At 39.0% G+C, this 26368-nt stretch overlaps 1 protein-coding gene across 2 annotated transcripts; it reads left to right on the forward strand.

The window, feature by feature from the left end:
* The first annotated feature begins 874 nt into the window (after positions 1 to 874).
* KDSR (3-ketodihydrosphingosine reductase) lies at positions 875 to 25803 on the forward strand. Of its 2 annotated transcripts, XM_071736598.1 has the most exons (10): positions 875 to 1189; positions 8965 to 9054; positions 10176 to 10232; positions 14090 to 14155; positions 14299 to 14394; positions 15486 to 15677; positions 17350 to 17433; positions 20014 to 20097; positions 21956 to 22057; positions 22405 to 25803. In XM_071736598.1, exons 1-10 carry the CDS (start codon positions 1082 to 1084, stop codon positions 22522 to 22524), a joined length of 999 nt encoding a protein of 332 aa, XP_071592699.1. In that variant the 5' UTR covers positions 875 to 1081; the 3' UTR covers positions 22525 to 25803. The 2 variants fall into 2 exon arrangements, with proteins under 2 accessions (XP_071592699.1, XP_071592700.1); XM_071736599.1 differs by lacking the exon at positions 17350 to 17433 and having other exon boundaries at positions 940 to 1189.
* The last annotated feature ends 565 nt before the right edge of the window (positions 25804 to 26368 follow it).

Here is a 26368-nt window from a genome sequence, read left to right on the forward strand (position 1 = left end):
ACCGGTACCTTCGAGTCACGGAAGGGTTTGGGTTGGAAACGACCTTAAAGCCCATCTAGTTCTGACCCACCTGCTGGGGTAGGGACACCTCCCACCTGCCCAGGATGCTCAAAGCCCCATCTAACCTGGCCTTGAACACTTCCAGGGAGGGAGCAGCCACAGCTTCCCTGGGCAACCTGTGCCAGTGTCTCACCATCCTCACAGGAAATAATTTCTTCCTAATGCCTAATTTAAACCTTCCCCTCTTCCAGTTTGAAACAGTTACCTCTCGCCCTTCCACTCCACGCCCTTATAAAAAGCCCCTCCCCAGCCTTCCTGTAGACCCCTTCCGCTACTGTACGGTCCTATACACGGTCTCCCCGGAGCCTTCTCTTCTCCAGGCTCGACCACCCCATCCCTCTCAGCCCCGCCGCCGGTACTCCCGCCCGGTTCTCCCGCCCGCTCCACCCGCCCGGCGGCAGCGCAGGCTCCGCCCCCTCCTTTCGGCGGGAAGCCGCCGCCCGCCCCACGTGACGGGGCGAGGCCACCGCTCCCCCGCGCAGCCCCGTCCGCCCCGGGCACAGACCCCGGGGGGCGGCAGGCTCTGCGTTCCGCTCCGCCTCTAAGAGACGCCCTCCCAATGGCCGCCTCCGGGCGGTTCCTCTCCTCCCCGCCGCCCTTTGCCTCCACCGAGGGCCCTGAACACAAAGCCCCCCCCTCCGGGGGCTCCGGTCTGCAAGCGCCGTCCCGCCCCTCAGCCAATCAGCGGCCGCCTTTCCCCTCTGCCTGGCCAATCCCAGCGCGCAGGCCCGCGCCCTCTTCGCCAGCCAATCAGGGGGCGGCGTGGCGGCCGCGCTGCCCTCCTCCCCGCTCGACCCGTGCCACCGCCTTCTCCCTCCCGCCGGCAGCCGCGGCTCAGGCTGCCCTCCCGGCTGCCCGCCCGCTGCGCTGCCTGTGCCCTCCCGGCTCCTGCGCCGGGCAACGCTCGGCGGTGCCTTCTCTCCTTCCCCGTAGTAGCAGCTGCAGCAGTAGCAGCTGCCGCCGCCGCTGCCTGATCGGGCCTCGCTCGCCGCGACCCCTTTCCGCCGGCGCAGCCCGAGCCATGCTGCTCCTGGCGGCCGCCTTCATCGTGGCCTTCGTCCTCCTCCTCTACATGGTGTCGCCGCTCATCAGCCCCAAGCCCCTCAAGCTGCCCGGCGCTCACGTCGTGGTGAGTGAGGAGCTCCGGAGAGGGGGGGTTTGGGGAGGGAAGACGCGGTGTGTGAAGAAGGGGTCTCCCTGCGCTCTCTCCCTCTGCCGCCCGCTGGTGGCGGGCGGGGCGTCGGCCTCGGCGCCTTTCCCCCTGCTGCGGGTGGAGGGGATAGGAGGCCGCTGACCCCCCACCCCGACTGAGCGCGCAGGGCTGCGGGAAGAAGCGGGGTGGGTACCCGGGGGGGCACGGCGGCGGTAGGCCCCGCTCCCGAGGGGATGAGGGCAGCCAGCCTGTGGGTGGTGGGGGCGAGGGGGCTGTGGCGGGGCGGGCAGTGCCTGCGGGACGGTGCTGAGCGGCAGCCGGAGAAGGGAGGCTGCAGGCGAGGGCCGGCGCTGAGGTAGGGGGGTGTGAGGGTGTCAGCGTGCGGGGTGTCAGGAATCTTGGCAGCCGGCTGTAGCACCCCGAGCTACCGAAACATGGGAGCCACAAGTCCGAGTGATAAGGAAATGACTTGTAGCGATGGCTCTGGCAACCGCTGTCTATCTCGGGTGGCTTAAGGCGATCTCCTGAGTCACCAGGAATGCGAACCCCGTCTTCAGCTTAACGTTTACTTTGTTTTGAGACATCCCTTGGGTGCTCTCGAAGTTACGGGCTACCCCGGGTTTTGTTTTCTTTTAGCATCTCTCGAGGTATTTAGGTGGTGCGTGTGCTCACAAACAAAAGGCAAAATCTATGGTTTCCCTTGCTCTAAACAAACAAGTCGGACCTGAGGAAGTGGGAAGACTAATAGAGAGGAAGTGATCAGATGACACTCATGCACCTTTTCGTCTTTACGTACATAGATGTCGATGTCCATGAGCAATATTTTAACAGTCCCTAGTCAAGATTGTAACAGTAAGTCTTTAGAAGGAAGTCTTCGGAAGGACATACTGTTGAAACAGCTCACGAATTGTACACCATGGAAGTTGTATGGTATGTGGCTTGGGGGCGGAGGAAGGGGATCAGCACTCGGGTGCTTTCAGGTGGGTCACAGATTTGGATGCATCAAAGCAAGTGAGCTAAGCAGTTCTCTATGCCGAGAAGCTATGGTTTACTGTTTGGTTAAGTTTGCTTTTAAGGGGTGCATAGCACTTGCAGATGCTCTTTTTTTGCTCTGGAAGTTTGGAATAATCCACAAGTTAGACCTTTCAGGTACAAGTGAATTTACAGATTTTATTTTTTTTTTTGCCTTTTTTTTTTCTGGGGCTTTTAGTATTATTTTTTGAGTTCCTCTTCAGAGGATGGACCTGTCCTCAGAATAATTCAGACCTGTCCAAGTTGCAACAGTATTTCCAAGTTGCTTTGTGCAATAGGTGTTACTTGGATGCTGTAACTGGCTTTACAGCATCATATACTCTATGAGGTGTGTTTGAACTTGCATTAAGGTTCTCTGATTATGGCTCTTCCCACAGAAGTACTACTTGTTAAAGAGGAACTCTCCAATGGGATTTTAGGAACTTTTCAACGCTAGGTAAAGTGAAGGTGAAGCAGACTTAACGGCCTTCTGTGACTTTGCTGCAGCAATAGAAAACCAAATAATAAAAAGCTTAATGGATTTTACTCAAAAATTTTCTGGTTTGTTTCTTTATATTGTGATTATCCCAAGGTTTTTTCCTGTTCTTTATGTGAGTAAACTCTATAGAAGTGTATTTCACTGCGCTGCTTCTTCTCATCATAATGGTTCATTTTTAAAAGTTCACACTGAAAATGATGAGAATGTTGTTCCCTTTTAATGACTGCTGCAAATTACATTAACAGCTTAAGCTCAATTTGATATAGGTGGATGTCTCAAAAACAATATTGCTGCAAGTCTTACAGTATTAGAAATCCAGCTATAGAAGTCACTACTGATGGAAGAAAAGACTAGGTATATTTAACTTGATATAAATAAAAGCCTGCAGGTAAACAGTTTTATTGTTGTCACTACTGTCAGAGCACTAGTTGTTTTATTTTGACTTGTGCTCTTAAAAGTATTAATGCTAATGAAATATGGAGCAATTGTTTCTTGTTTTACCATATCTTAGATTTCTAGATGCTATTAATAGCACTGGATACCTGTACATTTGGATGTAAAATGTTCTAGTGTCATGCATAGGGAAAAATACTTGATAATGGTGCTATAATTCAAAAATTTTTTTCAGGGAGGCTTTCCACGTTGTGTAGTCTTGCATCTTATACCAGGAGTAAGTGTTCTCTGCTACTGAAAGGACTGAGAGAGTTCATGAAAATATTTAAGCACCATAACATTATTTAAGGACTACATAGAAGTCTTTTCACAGAATGATATTAAGATCTGTTTAAGTAATCTCCTTATGTAAATTGTTTTTACTACCCAATTTGAATAAAACCATAGATTAACTTTTGGTAATTTTTGTAAGGCCTCTATGAAGTAAAGACCTGTGAATTGCATACTTAGTTGATTATGCCTTCTCAACAGGGCAAGTAAGATATAATTTTTCAGTATATACTTAAATAAAGAGTTTTTCCAAGGTAGAGGAAGTCAGTCTTATCTAGAAACTCCTCTTTTTGTCATTTGCATATAGTACACATTTCAAATTCAGTACGCATTACCTATTTTATGAGAATAAGCTATTAATTTGGTAGCTGGTTGTAATAATTGACAGGAAAATAAAAATTGGATAAGGCAGTTTATCTCTGCTTTGTGTTCACAAGGTATTCACTTGCATACCTTTGTCAGGGATGTTACATGTTCTCTCTGCTCTTTCTTTCCCTTTTTCTACGTCAAAAGGTACTTCGATGGAGCAGAAGGCAGCAAAAACTTAGATGTTGGGGCAAAAGCAGCCTTCTGTAAATTTCCAGAGTGATGTATAGAAGCTATCCTTGCTGAAATGCCAATGCTAACATTCCCCTCCTTCTTTCAGCCTTAAACCAAGTTGAAATTTCTGTGAAAAAAATCCACCCTTCGACCTCAGTGGTATAAATGCAGTTTATCAGAGCTGGTAGACTAACAATGGCAGGAAATGTAAAGGTGCTCTCTGCTTGAAGCACCAGTCCCAGTCAGATAGGAAAGGGCCTTTTGCTTGGACATAATTCAGGATGGTCATGCCAAACCCACATGCATAAGGGTCACCCCCAGTTTAGAAGTAGTTTCACCACTTCTGTGCAGAGCCCAGGTTTGATAACTGCAGTCAACTTTAAGGCCAGCAAATCTTGGTGTCTCAACATCAGAGCTCATGTTGGGAGTGATACGTTCTGTGGTCTGGATGCATCCAAGTGGTTTGACAAGAGGTCATTTTGAGCCTAGTCAGGCACAGTAACCACTGAGAGCAGATTACAGAGATGTTCTAGTGAAACTGAGTGCCTTCTGTTGGAGCACTGTCTAAAGAGCATGAAGCCAGCCTGCATCCAGTGTTCAGTGAAAGTCAATAAGCTCTGCTGGAGATACCATATCAATCAAGTATTGATTTTGATCATTCCTGATCACATTCGGTCGACCATCGCATCAATTGAAGCAAATTTGCGGTATCTCAGATTTGATAGCCAAAGAGGGCAATTCTCTGTACCTCACTCCAACATTTCCACATAAAGGGGGAAATAAACCTTATGATCCTTAGATCTTTAGAAGCTGAACTCTGTTATCAAGGATTGTAGCTGAAGAACTTGAAGCCAGACCCTTTTTGGCATATCTAATTCAGTACCTTTTGTTTTCAAACGCAGAAACAGCTCAGTAACATTGCTCTAGGGCTTGTAGTATTGCATTCAGAACATCATTAATACGAGGATTTAATTGTGCCTTCCCCTCAAGAAATTAGTTTTGTTTTGGGTTGTGTTGACTAGACTTTCATTTTTGCAAGTTCTCTGAGCTTGGGTTAAAGTGCAATTTAAATATAGGATCCATGGCAGTTCAAATGTCAGAAACAAATGAAATGCAGTGGCACTGTAGAATTATTAGCTACAAGGGTAAGTAACAGTAATAATGTCATCTTTAATGTGTGCTCTTCCTTTAATTCTTAGCATTAATGTTAGTAACTTACCTACCTAACAGACTTCATAGATTTGCTTAGGCTATCTTCATTGTAACACAAAGCAAAGTTTTCACTAGTGTTAGGGATTTCTTTGTTTCAGCTGTGTGAGCGTTCATGGTGAATGTTCCTGAAAGAGGTGTGTATTATTTACAAACTCCCACGTAGTAGTAACAGCCTCCTACCTAAATGCTGAAGTTCCTGCAAATTAATACAGCCTTTTGTCACTGACCTGACATGAGCCCTATCCAGTGATCTCGGGTGTGACTGAGAATAAAAACTTCCTTTTCCCATTTCTTGCATCACTTTAGGCTTTGTCTTTATGCAGTGAACTTAAGCGTTGTCTGACAAGCCAGGGGCTTGGTGCCAGTAGCTTTAACTTCATAAAATTCCTTAAGGACTGGTGTAGTTGACCAGTTACATGTAGTTGACCACGACAGCCAGCAGTTCGTGCATGTAGTAATCAGCTGTCTCTGAGTGTTATGCCAAAAATGGAAACTGGAACAGTGTTCCATGCACACTGATTAGTTAATATTTATATGTAACTATATATTATATACAGCTACATATATAATATATATAACAATAATAGTATATATATATAATATATGTAAGATATATATAGTTGTATATTTTATAGATATAGATATATATATACCAGCACTAATCAGTGCTGGTGTATCTGCTGCTGTTGAAAACCTGTAGAAGCATCTCCCAGACATTGTGGAGCTGGGTTCTTCCTGAATGAATCAAACTGAATCTTTTAATCTTCTCAGAGATTAATTGAAATCTTTGCAAACTATTTTGCAAATATACTAAAAATTTTACGTTTTGGTCATAAAGCATTAAGTTAATTCTGGAGTTCTTCTGAAGTCCCAAATCTTTAACAATTGCACTCTTAAAGACTCGATTAACTTTGAAAGCAGTCGTTCCTGGTTCAGAAGACTACAGACCATGTTTCATATTTCCAGAACACGACATGGATCTTGGAGTCATCCTCAAAGCTTAGTATAATCTGAAGTTAATCTGCAGCAGATGAAATTAGTCTTTGTGAATGTTATGGCCACTCTTGGCCTATTTGTGACTGCAGACAAACAAGTTGTAAACCTTGAGCCATGTTGTAAATCCTTGTTTGCTGGGATTATTTGACTTTCACCAAGTTAATTTTAAAGGATAGTGATAAAATGCTCATATGAAAGAAGAGTTTAGTGACTCATGGGAATATTCATTTGACTCTTCTGACTTCATTGCCTCCGGGAGTGGAAAGAATTTTAAGGATAAAGCTTCTCTGAAAGCAAAACTGAGGCACTGGCAGATGAGGGGAAAACACAAAGCTTTTGATAGGGTGTGTAGTTAGACATTGGGAATCTTTGCTCTTCCACTAATAAGCTCAATGCCTCAATGTTCTGATAGTTAAAATGGAGATGAAACCTTACTTTCTCTGAAGTATTTTGAAAGGTTTTGATAATGAAAAAAATTTAATATTTCCAGAGCAATCTGAGTCACTTTTTCCAATTATTAGGAGATCTGTATTTCAGAAAACTTTTCATCAGCAGATTATTTTTACAATAACGTCTAGGTATTCTAGGTTATAGCCTCTTAAACACAGAATCACAGAATGGTTTGGGTTTGAAAGGACCTTAAAGATCACCTGGTTCTAACCCCCCTTCATGGGCATGAATACTTCTCACTGGACCAGGTTGCTCAAGGCCCCATCCAACCTGGCCTTGAACGCTTCCAGGGATGGGACATCCACAGCTTCCCTGGGCAACCTGTGCCAGTGTCTCACCCCCCTCACACTGAAGAATTTCTTTCTAATGTCTAATATAAATCTACCTTTTTTCAGGTAGCATCTTCCTTCTCACTATCCCTGCTTTTGCCTTCTGCAGCTTGGGTGGTGTGGCCAGAGCCCTCGAGGCAAAAAAATTGTGGAGTACCTCAGCTTATTCAAATTCCTGTGTGACCATCACTTCTGTTTCCTTCTGGAGAGGGCCCACATTTTCCCGAGGCTTCTTTTTTTTTAATCTCTGACATACTTTTGGAAGTTTTTGTTTTTAACCTTGGTGTCTCTGTCCAGACTTAATTCTGTCGGGGCCTTAGCTTTTTGAACCTGGTTACTCAGACAGCCTCTTACTACTCTCAGACAACCTGTCCTTGTCTCCACCCTCTGTAGTTTTCTTTTTACATTTAAGTCTGTCCAGGAGCTCCTTGTTCATTCATGCAGGCCTCCTGCTGTTCTTGGCTACTGTTATCTTTGTTGCTTCTGGGCCTGGAGGAGGAGGTGTTCCTTGAGTATGGACCTCCTTTCATCTCCAGGGCTTTATCTCAGGGTATCCACAGGGGGCCAGCATGAGGACCCTACCAAGCAGAATCCTGAAGAGGTCAAAGTCTGCTCTCCTGATGTCCAGAGTAGTGATCTTGCTGCACATCCTCCTTGTTGCCCTAAGGATCCTCAATTCCGCCATTTTGTGGTCGCTGCAGCAAGTGGTCTGCCCTTCAGCTTCATATTGTCCACCAGCCCATCCATGTTAGTGAGAACAAAGTCCAGCATAAAACCTTTCCTCACTGGTTCCTTTTCCCCTTGGAGAAGGAAACTGTCATCAATGCATTGCAGGAACCCCCTGGATTGCTGGTGCCTTGCTATGGTGTCCCTCCAACAGAGACCGGGATGGTTGAAATCCCCCATGAGGGAGGACCAGGGCTAAGGAGCACGAAGCTGCTCCTGTCTGTCTTCAGAAGATCTCATCCACTCAGTAATAATCTTGTTAAAAGAAAATGCAAATTATTTGGGTATATATGGAAGATAGCAGTGTTTTTTTAAGGATCAAAAGCACATGCAGACTGAGACTGGGCTTAAATGAACACGTCATCTAGAGGTAGCAGCAGATGGGTAGACATTTTTATTTTAGTCAAAAAAGAGGTCAGGATTGTTGTCTACATCTTGTTTCATGTGAGATTCTTGAGTAGGTTTGTTGAATGAGAGAAGTGTTAGGGTGACTTTAGCCTGTGTATTAATATCATTTGGCAGTGTATCCTCCTGAAATGTATGATGCAGGTCTTCAGTCATCACCTTGTGTTTTTCTGTGGATGAACTACCAAATTCCTGTTTATGAATAAAACTATTCAGTGTTACAGTTTAGAAGAAGAAGAAAAAGTAATGGAATTTTTGGTGCTGAAATCCACAAAATTGTAATAGTGAGAGAGCATGAACAGTTCAAGGTCAAAACTGCTGGGCCATGAAATACTCCTCAGAGGGTCGACTGTTGAATTTATGGATTTTTTTTTTTAATAAGAAAAAAGGTATTTTCTGTTCATGTAGTATCTTCAGCAGGCGATCTAAAATTGTTAATTTTACGAATAAAACCTGCTCTGAACAGGTATGGAGGGGGCCGTATGTGAAGGTATTATTATGGCTAACATTAGTAGTGATTTCAAACCTTTAACTACTTCTGCTTTTAGCAATAACACACAAAAGTTAGTCAGAATTGTGGGAGGGTCTAAGAGTCCCAGATATAAGGAATGAGCAAAAAATACCCCTGAGGTAAAACTGGTTTTGGGGTAGAAACAAACACTTATCAATCTATTTGGATCTTATTTTTCATTGATACTCGGTAAGTAACCTATCTTTAGTGTACCTTCTTTATTCATACCTCGTTGGGTGGTATTTTAATCTTAGTACATTTTTAGAATTTTAATTTGATTTGACTTCTAGCATATGGGAGGAGGAATGAGAATAGTGGACTAACACTGCCATTTTCAAATAACTTTTAGGTAACTGGAGGCTCCAGTGGAATTGGAAAATGCATTGCTATTGAATGTTATAAACAAGGTGCTTTCATAACACTGATTGCAAGGGATGAGGTAAGTGCATGAGGTTTTTTCCAGGCTAACTCCTTTCACAAAATATATGTAGGTGTGGAATAATTTTGGAATTGATCATTTTTCATATTTTTTTTTCATTGCCTATTTTAAGGGGATCCTAACCATTTTAAATGAATGCATTTGAATAGCAGAGGTGGCTGCCTTTTTAAGGAGAGTAGGCCATATGGAATTTGTTGTTAGCTTGCCTTAAAACTCTGCCAGTGCTATCACTTCTGTTAACAAAAATTATTGTTTCACAGTCTAGATCTGTGGCAGAGGACAAAAGCAGGAAAAACCCTATATTCTTTAAATTGGAGAAATTTCCCTACAGTAATCCACAACTGGGGGATTAAATATGATTCTTAACATTCACAGAGCATTTTGATGTCTGATCAGCATTGTGTAAGATTTTTTTTTAAGTGAAAAACTGTTCATCAGGACAGCTTTGAAGGAAAGAGATGCATTGCTGTTTTGTTGTTTGTTTTTTTCAAGGAAGAAGTATTCAGAATTTAGACTGATTCTGTTTTCATAATGAGTTATTTTATTTGTAAAGAAAAGGAAATATTCAGGAAATATAAGCAGTTAACTTCTGGACGGGGGGCAGGGGCTGAATCCCAGCTGTCTTTGGTGATTTACACTTAAAAACTTTATTTGCATAACATTGAATAGAGCCATAATTAACACAGTTTTTCTTAAAAGGAGTACTACAATTTGGATTTATCAAACTTTAGTTTAATTTTTATGATCATTACATTGCAGTGGTTGTTCTTCGTAATAATTTATACAATAATATTACAAAAACTATAAACTAGAAACCCCTCCTAAAATACATGAGAAAAATTAATGCCTACAGTCTAAGGTGCTCTGTGTCGTTGTATGAAACAGCAGCATTAAATCTGTTACAGAAGTTGTTACTGGCTTGACAAGATTAGAGTGAAAAACAGGTAAGCAAATTCTGGTAGCTTGATGGATTTCATGTTTTCATCATAAATCTGTAAAATTACAATACTGATGTGTTGAGGATAACTTCTTTGGGGTTTAGGGAATGTTTTTAAGCCTTACTGAGGACTAATGTTACTCTGGGAACTGCAATGCTTTAGCTGTTCTTGTATCCATTTCAGAACAAACTGCTGCAGACAAAGAAGGAAATAGAAAAGTATTCTGTTAATGACAAGCAGGTAAGATCACTGCTAACAGTAGCTGTTGTGTGTTTTGTTCAGGTTAGTCACTACAGTATGCTTCAGAAGTCCTGTGAAACAAAGCTGTTGGACAAAATAAAGAGTATTCAGTATTTGAATTAAAAAATACCAGTCTGCTTACATGTGCTTTTCTCAGCTCCACCACATTTGATGTTGTCTAGCTAGTGCACTAGCCTGCTTTTCTTAGAAAAATATTGATGTCTTCAGCTGTAGGTTTAGTACACTTTTTTGGATAGCTGCAATTTATTGTCACACAATAAGCATTTGTATTCTTCAAAGTAAAAGAACCCAATTTTTTTTTCAAATCTCTGGCATTTTTACAATTGATAAATGCAATTACTGTCTTGGAAAGGAAGCTCAGATACTTCTTTCCAGGTTTAGTTCTCTATATCATACTAGCATTCCTTTCCCTGGCAAAGTGATGTAACAGATACACAATTTAAATTTGTGAAATTCTGACATTTCTAAACAGTGAAGCTGCTTTGATGAATAGATGCACTTGTGCATAAAGGCATTGATGTAGTGCTTGTGGAGGTACTAACTTAAAATAGGTAAACATACTATGCTAAAAATATGCAACTACAAGATGAAATACTAAAATAATTTTCTCACAAAACTATTAATCAAGGGTAGAAGGGAAATAGTATTGACGGGGTTAACATCTTTGACTTCTCCTTTCTTGGGTTCCAGAACTTTTTTTGTTATTTTCATGATTACAGTTTCAGGCAATTTATTTGTCTGTGGAAAGGGATTTGAACCGATAAATCGGTTATTCTGTTGAAAAGAAGCAATGGAGAAAGCCAGATACTTGGAGGCAATAATGTTAGTATTAGCTGATGCAAAATTTTCTTAATACCTCCATTTATTAGATAAGATTCTCTCTTTACTTTCTTAGAGTTTGTAAAATGGTTCAAGCTGATTTTTTTTTTCTGTGCATGCTGCCTTACTCAGATCAACTTTATTTGAAAAACTAAGCCATTTGAGGTGAGGAGGAACTATATTTTGCCCATTAAAAAAAAATAATCCAAATAACCATTTTCTTTTAGCTGCTCTAGTTGTTTCCCAAGCTTAGCATTGAAGTTAATCCCTTCTCAAACACCATGTCAGGGTGTTGTTAAAATCTGTCCTAGCTTGATGCAAACTTTTCAAAAGAATATTACTTGGTGCATGTTGACAAGAGTTTCAGTGAAATCCCCCAAAAGTGTCTTCAAGGTTGTATGAGCTCCAGTGTGACCTGACCAGGACAGCTTTTGCAGAAGCAGCTGTAGGCTTGCAACCAGGTTAAACGTAGGCAATGGTAGTGATGGGCAGAGTGGCTCCTCCTGAGCTATTTTTGGCTGTAGAGCAGGTCCCAGGGAAAGCCTGCCTGGTGTGAATGCAAGGAGCAGAACTGAAAAAAAGAAGGAATCTGGAGCAGAGCTCAAACTAGAACCTGCAGATGAGAAGCTGTATAAGAGAATTGCTGAAGGTGAAGAGAAAGATACTGTTTCATATGGATTAGGTACACGGAAGCTTTTACATTTACTGAATGTGGAGCTAAGAGATCCTCAGGAAAGGTTATGTGAGCATTTGCTGTCATCCTTCAGCTCTAGGATGCATCCATGAAACCAGGTTGCTAGGGTCTGGCATCTACCTACATTTTACCATTCCACTTGACAAATGTTCTTTGGAAGATGTTTGCATGAAATTTATTTAGAGTGCTGACACAGCAGTCTTTATTGGGTGTAGATGTACAATGGAACAAGATCTTTGGGATTTTTGCAATATTTAAAAAACCCTTTCCTAGTACAGAATATTTCCATTTACTTAGATGTGAGTTGAATCCATCGTTTATTTAAAAGCTTTTTTAATGATCCAACACCATACACTATGGAAACCAAAAGGGGAGGAGCAGGGCTGGGGATATTAAGCTATTTCTGGCAGCATATTCTGTGTCCTAGGTGTGGATCTATAGTATGTGCTTTGGATTGAAGGTAATTGACACATTTTAGTAGAAGAACGAACGTAATAATGGAAGCAAAGAGGTGAATTTTATCATGTGACAGCAGTTAATGAAAGCTGTGGCATTTCTTGAGCATTGTGTTCACAGTAAGAATGTCTAAGCTATGCAATTCAGTATATTAACCAATTTTTCCAGTTTTGACACAGAACTGTGATATTTTTTTTTTAACCTCCTCACTGATCTTGCAAAGATGTCCAGATAAGAAATCCATGTCATTTTCATTCAACTTCCATTTTGCTCTTAAACCTATATAAAAGATAAAGATTTCCAAAATGTAATAAATGCCCTGAGGGCAGATGCATGCAGACCTGCCAATAACCTGCACCACAAGTTTACTGTGATGCCCAACTACACACAATGCTGGGAGGCAGAAATAGCCAACCTGCTGTACAGGAAGGGCAAGCACATTCGGTTTATGCAGCTAAGAAGTTTTGCAGGGGCAGAAATGACAGATCACTAGCTGCCAAAGCAGTTAGTTACACTGTGGTAAGCTGCTTTTTTTTGCATGTTTGTGTTCACAAGCTCCATGACAAGTGATCATGATCATACTTGTTAGGAACTGGTGATGACTTTTGTTATTGCACTTCAAACTGAGTTTAAACAAATTGACCAAAGTAACAAAAAGGATAGAAATTGCAACACTATTACAGGAGTCCCTCCTTTTGTTGTGATATGAGATTGCTTTTCCTTTCAACATGATGAATTACCCTGAAGCGATGCTGATTGCTCAGCAGAGTGGGTAAGCTTGTATGTCAGTACCTGGTCAAGCTGGAGTTCGGAGTGCTCTTACAGTTTATAATTGGTAACCCAAGGACAGCACTTCCTTTGGCTGGAAGTTTATTTGAAGGTGCTTCAAGATGCAGATTCTTAGATCATCATGCTGAATGTAATCAGTAACTTTCAAGAAAAACTTTTAGCTTAGGCATCGCTGACATCTGGGTTTTGTTGTCCTGTCTTGCCTGCCCTCTGCATGCCCATCCAGATCCAAAGCTTATTTTCATTTTTCTGTGTCTTTAACACAAAACCCCATAGTCTCTGGTATTCATACAAGGACAAAACATACATTACTTCACTTTTTAGATAGATGTTATACTGTGCCACTAGTCACCTTTTCACGAATTTTTATTATTTTTTTCCTTGACATGTCCCAATTAAATACTGTACAACTAAGTTTACTAGTATTTTTCAAAAACTTTTTTTTTTTTTTAAGTGGGTCAGTGAGTCATATGCTTTGCCAGTACTAAAGTTAGTACTCATACTTGCTTTATAGACTTTGAAAAAATGTTTTTTTGCAGTGGTGATACTGCAGTTTCGGAGCAATGCTCTTCAACCATGCCGCTCTATGACATGGAAAATGCTGTTTTTTCTTAAAGATGAGCCTAAGCCACACCAATGATTTGTGTTTAGTTTACACTGATGAAAGTTAAATATGACACTGGAATTCTGGTTGCCTTAGAGTAGTTTTTACTAAACTTTATGTAAACAGCTCAAGTAATGGTGTGTCAGTGCAGTAAATCAGAAGTGATAAATTGCACATCTTTGCATGTGCTCTGAATATCCTGAAGTGCTTATTTGTTCTTACTATAATTTTAATTGTACTAGAATGTGTCTATGTGAGGGAGAGGGGCTTGGAGGGGACAAGGATAGGGATTGCTTTCTTCAGTGTGGGAGAAGTGCATCTTGTCCTGTCAAAAAGACTTGTTTGGTTTTGGGTTGTTTTTTTTTTTTTCTGGAAAATACATCTTTGGGTTTTGCTTAATTTTGAAAGGCTGAGAGTCAACAGTTACTGGACTTAGCTGTTTTGTAAGAATGTTCTTTCATTTTCCTTTTCTAGGTTGTACTGTGTATTTCTGTCGATGTATCTAAAGACTATGAACAGGTGGAGAACGTTCTAAAGCAGGTGAGGAACCAATGGCTGCATCTACATATTTTAATCTTATCTGTGTGTGACATATTTCTAATGGAAGTAGTTTCTCATAATGTTGCTGTACTATAGGAAGGTTTTCTTCCCCTGCTAAAGAACCTCTCAACCTCCTCTTTCAGGCTCAGGAGAAGCTGGGGCCAGTTGACATGCTTGTAAATTGTGCAGGAACATCAGTTACAGGAAAATTTGAGGATATTGAAGTGAACTCTTTTGAAGTGAGTGAGCATCCTTTTTTATTTTATGATGTTTTCTTATTCAGCCTTCTCACAATAAGATTGCTTTCCTGTGTCCTTGCAGACTCTGTATGAATAGTGGTGCATTTGGTTTGTGGTAGCTGTTAGGATTAAAATGTATCTTTAGATTTGCAAGGATTGCATCTAACTTTTCACCTAACTACCCATCCATTGATGGGTTAGAACAGTGAATTGTGATTCTGAGATAAGACAGCAAAAAGCCTGGCATATATTTTTATAGTTTAATGCACTGTGAAAGGCACTGAATTTCATGTGGTCTCAATTTTTTTGCTGAAGATTTTTTTTTTTTTAATATTTATAACCTGTTTATGAAAAATGCAGTGTTATCAGTGTTCAGCTCTGAGGTGCACAAATTGTTTGCAGCTTGAGAAACTCCTGCTCCGATGAAAAGACAAAGTAAACCAACAAATGCCAGACCCCTGTGTTTTAGTTACTTTATGCCCACAGCCCTCAGGCCTCCAGTCACCTACAGATAACACTGAATCATCTGAAAAAATGAAATAGGCATAACTTTTCTAATAAACAATCATCCATTATATGGCTTTTAAAGGTTGGCAGTTGTGTGTTAGGTCTTCTGGAGAGTGACATTAAAGACTTCCCCTTATCCTGCCAAAGATTAAAATCTCTCAAATGCATAAATACATAGAATTTTTCCTGTTTCCTGTTTTACAAAGCTCTTTAAACTTTCATTTCAGTATGTTTTCGTACATAATGTGTAAATGGATTGCTTCCTGGACACTGTTTGGGTTAGATTTTCCCTCAAATACTCTTTTTTTTCCTTGAAGGCCATATGGTTCACAGTATTACCAGTATTCTGGATGCATTTAAGACTTGTAGATAGACTGGATTTCTTTTGGCTTCAAGTGAGGTTTTTAGTTACAAAGCAGTGTAGAATAGAAAACAATTGTTCCTTTTGCCAGCTGATACAGCTACAGATCTAGTGAACTTCATTGTTAAAGCAGGCTGAAATAGTGATTTTGGATAAATACTGCCAAGCAGCTGAAGGATTCTGAGTCTTTGGCTCATCTGCTGTATTAATGTCATTTATCCAGAGATTAATGGCAGTCAATTATCTGGGAAGTGTTTACCCCAGCCGAGCAGTAATCGCTACCATGAAGGAACGAAGAATGGGACGGATTGTGTTTGTATCATCTCAGGCTGGACAGTTGGGCCTGTTTGGTTATACAGCTTATTCTCCAACAAAGTTTGCTCTCCGAGGGCTGGCTGAAGCCCTGCAAATGGAGGTACGTGTGCAACAATTTAAGTATTTTCTATTGTTAAACAAACCCTGCTTTTTTCTATCTGTCAGCACAGTGCGTTTTCACTTAAATAATTCTCTTGTTTTTTTTTCTTGTGCAGCCTTGCTGATACCTGTGTGCTATGTTGGCCCTTTTTTGGCAGCATTGCAATTCTATTGCTCTCCATGGGGTTGCAGAAACTAAGCTGATTTTGGTTGCATAAGAGGGAACAGATTGAATCTGTTCCTAAAGCTGAAGATGAGCACATGTGCAGACATTTTTTCTTAATCTTTTACTAAAAAGACCAGGATTTTTTAGTGTTTTTAGTAAAAGTCTTTGTCAAGGCTCTAAGTGCAGACTGATACTGAGGATCCTCTGGGTTCATTAGAGACAGGCTAGTGATTCTCAATGTGTTTATAAGGCCATGGTAAGTGCTCTGTGAACCACATAAAACAGTAAAACTTGCAAGCACCAAGGGAAATTGTGTTGACAGTGGTTCACCCTTCAAAATTTTGGCAAATATGAACTTTTTGTAGTGCAACGATCTAAGCTTATGCCTAAATCAAGGCTAAAAAGCAAACACTTTTCATTATTCAATGGGATGAGGTTGATGAGTACTTTGCAGTAAGACAGGTAAAATCTGTTTGAAAAATACTTCCTCCTATTCTGTTAAGAAAGTGTGGTTTAGTTGTTAAGTGTTAATATAGTAAGTGTCTGTGTTTGTTTCATAGTCCCTGTTGTTACCCTGTTCTGTTCAAGGTAGATGGGGTAAAAATTCTTTTAATCCCTTCTGGCCTGCCAAATAGAGCATTGTAACTGCAGAGTTTTTCTTCAGACTGATACCAGATGTTTTTCAAAGACTAAATTATTCAAAACTAAAACCAGGGCATTTTTGGACCTGTGATGTGATATTTCAGTGCTTTCATATAGAATGTTTGTGCAGATTTGCATTGTTGTTTTTGAATAACAATGCAGTAAGTGATGTAGTTCTATGACATGTGCATACAAATACATAACCAAATACAACCCTCAGCATGTTACCTTACATTTTTCCTCACATTTTCTACTTATTTTTGTCTCCTTAGATTTTGACCCCTTGCAAGTTTATACCATGGGTTGAAAAGCCTTGTCACTTGAGTATACCTCTTAAAGATACCAAATTTGAATTTTAAAGTTGTTGTTTTTCTTATTTTTGTCCAGCAAAGAAAATATAATGTGTTGACATAAACAACAACAAAAAAAGCTTTTTAATGAGCCTCAGTGAAAACCTTTTTAGCTTTGTGTTTATGAATGCTAGGTACTGAAGTTTGGCAATAGTTATGTCTTTTTTTTTTTTTTTTTAAATTGAAATTGGTAAAATTAGAGAGCTCAACTACTTTAATATTCCTCCTAAATGTGTTGAAAAACACTTAGATTCATCAAATAATTTGCATTAAATGCCAAGTGTTTTTTGATATTTCTGCTAAGCAAATATCACAAGCATCTCTTTAAGATCCTTGCTGTTTCTCATTTAACAAAGCTCCAAGTCTTGCAAGTGTTGAACGTGAGGGTGACCTAACTCCAGAAGCCATTTGAATTCATGCTTGCTCTGTTTCTTTGGTATAAGAGAAACTAATGAAGTTGAGTGACATGTAAAAGCTGTCAGTATTAAGATAACAGTTACTTTTGTAAACTACAGGTAAAGCCTTATAATATCTACATAACGGTGGCCTATCCTCCAGATACTGACACACCTGGCTTTGCAGAAGAAAGTAAAACAAAGGTAAACTGCTCTTCAGCAATACTGTTTTTAAAACTAATGTGTTTAAAACTTTGCTTTCACTGAAAATAATATTCCAGCTTTGCATCATTGATAATACACAGTTGTTCTCATAGGTGTTGCAGATCAAAATAAATCTCAGTCCCTTCCATGAAGCCTACAGACTGATCGTGCTGTATGTGTATACATGGTGACACACCCCAGTAGTAGCTGTTGTACAGTAGAAAGGAAACTCCTGCATTGTGTTTGTAGTGCAAATGACAGTATCCCTTTTCAGAAGGGAGTGTCAGTAGTATGCTTTTTTCATTTGACTTACCTTGAAAGCTTTTACCTTCAAAAATGTTAGTTGCCTCTCATCATTTGACATGGCCCTACACAGGAAGTATAATTCCAAAAACTACTTTCAGACCCCCTTCTCAGACTGAAGTATCAGGTAACCAGAGAAAAATGTGTCTATTTTTAATTTTTGTGGTGTGAACTAGAAACCTGATATCTGTGGAGATCAGCCTTTTCAAGTTGCCCCATCATCTGTAATACGAAATTGGGGTTGAATTCCATTTTGTCTTTCATCTTTTACATTGGAATCAGTAGGGATTGTATAACACAATTCTTAGTTGTTTCCTGATACAGATATTCTGTATAAATGTGTACTCCCACACATCCACTTGAAATGCCAGAATTACACATCTGCAGATACTTCTATAGCTTGCATATTCTCTGGGATTTATTTTTTTTTAATACCCAGTTTCAGAGAAATAGTTACCAGCAAAACTGTTCCTCTAAGATTTCTCTTTAAAAGAGATTCAGTAACATTTATCCTATTTGTCAAAGGTTTTATTTTAAGCAAACACTCTTTGTTTTAACATACATGAAGTCTTTGACTTGCTCCTATCATGATAGCCCAACTTAAGTCTCTGAAATAGTGCTTTGCTCTGACTGTTCAGAGGCTCGCTTATTACTGTTGCATTTATTTAATACTGATTTGTTTAGAGCATCTCTCTCTGTAGTTTTCACCTCTTTAGGACTAGGCTGTTTTTCTCTGTAATCATTGCGTAGACTCAATGTCAGGAACTAGAATAGTTTTCCTGTGTTTAATCATTAAGTTTTCTTTAAGGTTTTTGAGGCTTTTTTGAGGTAACTGCTTTACAGATGACAACTGCTGTGGCTGGATAGGTAGATCAAGTATTTAATGCCTGATTTCTGCCTGCCTTTTTCTCAACAGGTGTCATTAACTTCAGCTATTTGCTCCTGAGCAGCTACAGATTTTTTTCTCAACAATATTTTACTGTTAACATCCCTTTATCTCTTGTCATATTTAGTTGATACTGGCCAGTAAGCTTAAAGTACATAGTGGTCATGAGATGGAGATAGACAACATAAGGTATATATCATTGTAGGAAAACATGTAAAAGGTGCTTGTTATGTGATTTCTGCTGTCAAACACTCCAATTTTCCTTCCCTCCTAAAATATACATACTTTCAAAAAAGTGTTCTATGAGCCTGGTCAGTGAAATCAGAATTCATAACTCTATAAATATTTTGAAATGAGCCTGTTTCTGTGAAATTTAATTTCTGTAGTACTTTGGATTGATAATGAGAGAGAAACCTGTAGCTGCTTGCTCAGTTCTTCCCTAAAAATGTTTTTTAAAGTATTAATCTTGGGAGCAAAGTAGTTCAAGTGTTTCACTAGGCATAAATGCTTGAATTTTATGAAACTGAGCTGAATTAGCCATTACAAGTCAACTTGTGACCAAGTACTCATACTCCCTAATTTAGCACTGTTTTTCCTTCATCAGCTGAACTGTTCTAACATATTGAGCATTTAATTCAGCTGCTGTGTGGTTAGCTCCATCATCGTTCATTTTGTTCAAAGGACATGAATTACATGCTTCTGAGTACTTCAAAGCATATTTTTGTCATTTGTTTCTCTAACAGACCAGATTTGTATTGGGGTTTTTTTTTGTTTTGGTTTGTTTTTGTTTGTTTTTTTTTTTTTTGTGGGTTGGTTTGGTTAGTTTTTTGTGAAATAACTTGTGATTGCTAAAATAACTGCCATAACTGCTTGCTTCTGTTGAGCTAAAGTGGCATAAATTATCTGAACCATGAAGAAATGAAATGCAGTGATGTATTGTGGTAGATACCAGTGTGTGGAGTTTTGAGAAATTAAAAAAAAAAAAAAGTTGTTTTGTAGGATCTGACAATATTTCAAGTTTATTTTTTCATTTCTGGCAAAAAATGTAAATGAACGAATACAGTCATGGAGGAGACATAGTTTAAGCATTTGACAGCTTCTACTGAAAACAAAATACTTGGAACAGACGTTTTCATATTTTATTAGTAGTAAACTATAAAAAAAAAATATAACTCAAGGACAAGTTGGCATTTCTCTTAATGAAATTTGACTATTGTTTATGATGGTGCTATTTCCTCTCTTTAAATGGTTTTTTTTAGGTGATAGCATGATACTACTTGCTAACAGTGATGTAATCCATGACAGAGGACCCCAAACCAAAATTTGACTTTCATATTTTTTTTCTCCTGTGTGCTGATAGTCAAACTTACGTTGGTGTTTTTCTGCTAAAGCCCTTAGAGACGAAGCTAATTTCTGAAACCTCATCTGTTTGCCAAGCAGAACAAGTTGCCAGAGTTATAGTCAAAGATGCTGTAGTAAGTAAATTATCTTGCTTAAGTCTGTCTTCATTGGAAAGCCTGGGGTTGCATGTAATGCCTCTTTAAGACTGTAAGACAGTGGCTAAGCTAAGTGCAAAACCATTGTAAATAAATTTAGTATTTGCTGGTTAGTTTGAACAGGAAGTATTTCCCATATATTTTCTCTTGCTCCTGTGCCCAGAAATAATTTTACACAATCTCTTGAAACCAAAAAGTATCTGAAGACAGAAAAAAAACAATGCATCGGTATGATGCAATGTCTCAAAGGCAAATTATGGCTGATTTTAAAGCTCCAAACTCTGACATTTTTTATAACCTCAAAAACTTGTTGGACTATCTTTTCTTGAAGATGAGTTGGTATAAAAATAATTTTACTGTAAGTTAAGGCCATCAAGCCTTTTTGGCTTTTAATGGCTTAAATATGTGATTTATGAGTGATTAAAATATGTAAAATGCTTCTCTCAGTGGTGAATGGTGTATTGCCTTTCTAAGGAATATTTTTTAATGTTTTGTGCTATAGAATGTTTGCATGCTTAATAATAAAGCACCTTAAAATGGAAAACAAACATGAAATTTCATGTTCGTAAAGCAGAGCAATTGGATCTTAAAATCTAGTTATTTTGCACTTCCAAATACTCTTGATCTTCAACATGATTTACATCTACAGCAGGTCTTCTGTTGGGAAATTATTACAGTATTTTCACAAACAGTATTTGCACATTAACACAAAATCATGTCTGGTTTTGGATGGCAAGTTTTAAAAGCAAGTACTGCCCCACATAGTATTCTGCTTTGGTGCTCGACGAAAAGTAATCTCCTCTCTAATCTTAAACATCTGCTATTTCTACACCATGCTTTCCAGCACTTTGGATGATATATTAGTTCAGACACGGTCTTCATGCTCTCAAGTCATCAACTGAGAGTCTAAAATAGAAATTAAAAGGTAGTACTATATTGAAGGAACTCTCAGTCCTCTCAGGCATGTGTTGGAAAATAACCAAACCTCATGGCCTCTACTACTTGCATGGATTCATTCCTAACCTTGATTCAGGAGCATCAGCTTCTCCTTTGACTTCTGCACTCCATAGATTTAGTCCTGCAGTGTTTCAGAAAGTCTGTTTTCCAGGATAAAGTCTGCTGCAAACAAATGAGGGAAGCCTCAGAGTCAGAGCTATAGAGTTGCAGTTTTCCTGATGAGTAGTCAAAAAACAACCAAATTAACAACATTTTCCTGATGTCTGTCCCCCCTCTTCTGCCAGCTAAATTGCTCAGCAGGCTGAGTATCCCACAGTGTTGGGGAGGGCAGGTTAAAAATCCTTGATGTGAATGCAGGAGAACTTGTTATCAAGCATTTAGTACAATTCCCTGCCAAATCTCATGTGATAGCAAACTGATTTCAGCAAAAGAGAGGTGGTATTTTATTCTGCAGTTTTAGTGGTTGATGATATGACTGAGTTAGGGAGTAATTCTGTTTCTGAAGTATATTTATAAACAAGAGTACCATGCATTTTCTCCATCAGTAGTCATGCTTCAAATAAAAATTCAAAGCCTTTCTGTCTTGTAAAGAAATCTGCACTCATTTAGCACATCTCTCTCTCTCTCTCAAGAGAGGTAAGCCTCCTTGTCCATTTTCAGTGAGTACTTTCTGGAATGTTGCTGTATAGGGCAAAATATTTTTTAATATTTTGTATCATCTTGGTTGTGTTAATATCAGTCTACATAAAAATAGTTATTGTTAAGGACATCAGTCAGCTATAGTCATGAAGAATAGCTTTTGAAATAAGACACATCATGATCTGCCAAGATGGATAAATTACCTTTTTCTTTTCTTAACTGCTCTTTTCCTTCTATTCAGCAAGGGAACTTTAACAGCTCAGTTGGATCAGATGGTTACATGCTGTCAATATTGACAAGTGGAATGTCACCAGTCACTTCTATTATGGAAGGTCTTCAGCAGGTAAGATTTGGGAAAGCCCCAAAGTCACAATTTCTTATAGTGGAAAACAATTTAAAACGTAGAACATTTATGCAAACATTGTTTTTTCATCAAATGGCTGTTAATACTGTGGAAACTTTTGTTTAGGAAACTGAATTGGTTGTTTCGAGCTGAAACAGCAAGTTGGCTGGAAAGATTGTGCTGCCTGCTACTCAGTCATGAAGTGTTACATAGTTATGGTGGTTTTCATGAGTTTGTTTTCTTGAAATTTTATTACATACCTGCCTGGGCCTCTTGTTTATTCCACAAGTAAATAGTATGCTGCAAACTGGGATTTTAAATTAATTGAAAGATGTTTCTGTTTCCAGGTTGTTTGCATGGGCATTTTTCGGATCGTTGGCCTGTTTTACCTAGGAAGCTTTGACAGCATAGTTCGTCGCTGCATGATGCAAAGGGAAAAATCTGAAAGTACAGATAAAACTGAGTAATCTTTTACTTTGGATTGAAAGAAGAATTTCAAACAGTCCTGGACAGCTTGCTGCTTAAGTGGGACTCAGTTTTTCTCCTGAAGGATTTATGCTGGAAGTACTCATGTATGTGACCAGTGAGTCCCCTCAAAAGCTATGAAAGAAAACAAAAGTACAAATCCAGAAAATGCCAAACTATGCAAAAGTCTGAATGAGGATTAGATTTGGGTTTGGTTTGGTGGTTTGTTTTTGTGTTTTTTTTTTTTTTTTTTTTTGGGTTTTTTTGTGATTTGAGTTGGAGAGAATCTGGGGAATTTTGAAGTGATCTGCAGAGTAGAATTGTAAGAATGGACTTTGTGTGGTAATCCTGGACAAGTGCTTAAGTTTTCTCACTTTAAGGCTTGTGGACAAAATAAGTACCCCAACAGATTGGGCTGAAGTAGATAGAAGGTCCCCTAAACAAGTCGGTACCTTTTGCTAATGTTTTGGGACTGTTTTTAATTTAGAATGTTAACTTTTCCGTCGTCCAGGCTACAGATCCTTCTGTCAGTGACAGCTTTCCTTATTCATGCAACTGTGGAAAACTTAAGATGGCAGATAGATTTGTATGATCCAAGCTTTCTCAGTCTGGGAGTAATTAAAAAGTATGGCTTAATATATGCATACTTTCTAAAGGGAGATGAAGAACCCATTCCCACAGAGAAATGCTAGGAGATGTGATCAGGTCTGTAGCTCTTCTGGCCTTTGAAGTATTGTTGTGAACAAAAGAAGTTTCAAACCAGGATCAGCTGTGTTGATGATGACTTTCACCATTTTAAGCCATTGAAATAATATACAATTTTCACAGATACTTACTTTTCCTTGTCTTTCAGTTTTTGCTCTGGAAAGGAAAGTAGCTTTATGCTGCTGTTATGCACATTATTTTTCAAAGCTGCAAATGATGAGCCAAACAAATAGTCGATGAGAGAATCAATGGTAATTAAAATGCCAGGCTCTTCCAGTAGCAGGAATGTAGCTTTTTGGGGCAGAGAGGTCAGGAGGGGGAGGGGTGTGTGTCAGAATGACATTCCACGCTTAATTTTTATCACTACAAATAAAAACTTCCACATGCCAAGAAATGCCCCACTTCCAGTTTGTTTCATTTACATTATATGAAACAAGGCTGCTCAACAACTGCTTCAGAATACACAGAACCCAATGGTTGTTTCTAATGATGCTTAAGTTTAACACTGAAAAAGCTTGATGCATAACAATGATGCTTTAAGGGTGCACTATATTTACTGTTTATTTAATGGACCACTATAGCAAGTGCCTTGTGAGCTGCTTTTTTTTTTAAAAGCTGCATACTTTGTATTTTTTAGCACTGCTGTGTTTTCAATGTCTTGTTTTCCATTTTCAATCAGAACTCTGAATTTAAAATTACTCATAAAACTGGGCACTTTCACTTCCTTAAAAGTAGTATTTGACAACAAAAGAGGCAAAACCGATTGCTTTTATTGTGATACTCTCTACATCTACTTAAGAAGAGGTATTCAGTTAAACTGAGATGAAAAATAATAGTGGTTAGCTGGAAAATGGTGGCTAGCTGGAAAACCTTTAAAGTGTAATTTTAAAGGCTCTTTATTTTCCCTTTCTGAATGCGGTTCATCACTTCAGATTTTCTTCACACAGGCTAAACTTGCTTTAATACCTCATTTACAAACATTTTTGAGGGGAGGGTCACATTGGCACTCTCATTTTAAGTGGTTAGACTTTCATTAGATTGTACGTGTTGAGGCATTGTTGAATTCTTCACAAAGCCTGTTTCAGGTCCTGTCTCCTGATTTTGTTTAGGTATGTGAAGTTGTGCATGCCTGTAATATATTACTAATTTTGAGAATAGAGTATATTCCTGCATTTTTAAACAGCTGGGCTTCAGTGCAAAGCAATCTAGTGTGTGGATGTTTCCTCTGCTGCTTAATGTGAATGACATAATGGAGCATTTGTCATACACCCATTGTCAAAATTGCTGTGTTTCTTAAAGCAACACGACCATGCTGTTTGGACCCTGCTGTCTATGTTAATTCTTACTTTGGTGGAAATCAAATACTCTTTTGGCCACCTGCAGAAGACAGCAAAAATGGGTGAGTGTGTTGTGCTGTATTTTGAAAGAAATGGTTATGTAAATGATTTGACATCAACACAAGCTCGAAGGTCAGGAATTAAAACCGTTAAGACTTCAGATACTTGAATTTTTGGATCTTCAGCTTGGAATGTTAAGAGGGTTGCATTTAAGAAACATAATCCAGAAGGTCAGAGCACACACAGGCAGCAGGGCCTCCTTAAAATATTTCAGGTGGGATATCTTAGATCATTAATCACTCTTCCTTGGCTGAAGAGTCCTCCCAGTACTGACTGATAAAAGGTCTATGAGGGAGGAATGCTGGGTGAAAGTTATGTCCCTGACCTATTGAGACTTCAGTTTACACCTAATTTTGAGTAGTATTGACAGTAAAACTCTAGGTTGAGCCCTTCAGCAATTGTGGAAATTGGAACCTGGCAAGTTTTTTGAAGGAACAGGTAAAGAATAATATTGTTACATGTTTTTGCTTCTGCTGTTGCAAGTTAATGCAGTTAATTTTAACTGATAAATTTTCCCACTGTTTTATTGTCAAAGCAGCGAATTGTCAACTAAAGCAACCTTTGGTGTAAATTTTTGTTTTCTTATGCACATTCTCTGTCTACCAGTGTACTCGTTTTAAGGTCCAATATTAAGTGAAGGAAATGCCTTGTAATCTTGTGAAAAAATGTTTAGCAGCTGAAAAACTATTTCGCCAGTTTAAATGTTACAAAACCTCTGCATTGAAATGTTTTTCACAGTGTATTCGTTCTGTGAAGAACTTCAAATAGGCTTTATTACTTTTTGTCAATAATTTAATCACTTGTGCCATATCAATTGATGTCTTGTCTCTTGTTTTCTTGGTCAGTCATTTAAGGTTTGATTTAGGCTTTGGTAGTCTTTTCCATTCCATGTAATTTCGAACGACTGCTTACAATAAATCTGTATTTAAGCTTTATATATAGCTAACTTCACTAAGGTGTTCATGTGCAATTTAAATAGATTTAATATTTTACTAAGAAAAAATATAGGTAAATAAACTTGATTTGCTGTGAAAAACTTTAGGCACTTTTAAATGGTAACAATATATAACATTATTTGTAAAAAGAAATTTTGTGCTTATTGCATCATCATTTTTGTGCCAGAACTGTAAACTAGTTTTCATATTTTATATTTCTCAAAATAAATGGAGAATCAACAAAGCTTGTAACTTCTAAGTTTATTGGTGGGATGAGGATCAATGGATAAATTAATTTGCAGGGCTCAGTGGCTTTTGTTTTTAAGTCTGGGATTAATTTAGCAGAGTCCTCTTAATTTTATAGGACAGCAGAAGGGGCATTATATCCCTCCATTTAGCAGCTTAGGGCAGAGGTGTACAGCAGATGAAGGCTGTAAAGAATTCCACTCAATATTGTCAGCAGATCCAGGGTCATCAAACCATAATGAAAGTGGGATTAAATTGACAAAATCTGTCTTTACTGCAGGAGGTGCTCCCAGTATGTAACTGGTGCTTGTGAATCCTGAGGATCCAAGTGGTGCTCATTCTTCCTGGTGGGAAACAATAGAAATAGTAGTTACAGTAGCTCTCTTTCTGTACCACTACTGAGCAGGCAGCTGTACAGAAAATTACTATATTATGTTTCAGCTCTGTGCTAGGGGGGCTTGAGGGGACATCTGGCTTCAAGATAATAGCAGGGGAGAAATAGCCCTGAGATAGTTACTCTCAAAGTAAATTTAAAATCATAGAAAAGTCCAGTCTTTTAGAAA

Source organism: Heliangelus exortis, chromosome 2 (assembly GCF_036169615.1).
Source record: "Heliangelus exortis chromosome 2, bHelExo1.hap1, whole genome shotgun sequence".
In the NCBI taxonomy this organism is placed as follows: Eukaryota; Metazoa; Chordata; class Aves; order Apodiformes; family Trochilidae; genus Heliangelus; species Heliangelus exortis.

Bases quoted from the DNA above. Each gene is read 5' to 3' on its own strand.
- KDSR (XM_071736598.1), top strand. From the start codon at position 1,082: ATGCTGCTCCTGGCGGCCGCCTTCATCGTGGCCTTCGTCCTCCTCCTC. The intron at 1,190-8,964 runs GTGAGTGAGGAG...AATAACTTTTAG, and splicing joins TGCCCGGCGCTCACGTCGTG to GTAACTGGAGGCTCCAGTGG. The intron at 14,395-15,485 runs GTGAGTGAGCAT...TCATTTATCCAG, and splicing joins TTGAAGTGAACTCTTTTGAA to AGATTAATGGCAGTCAATTA.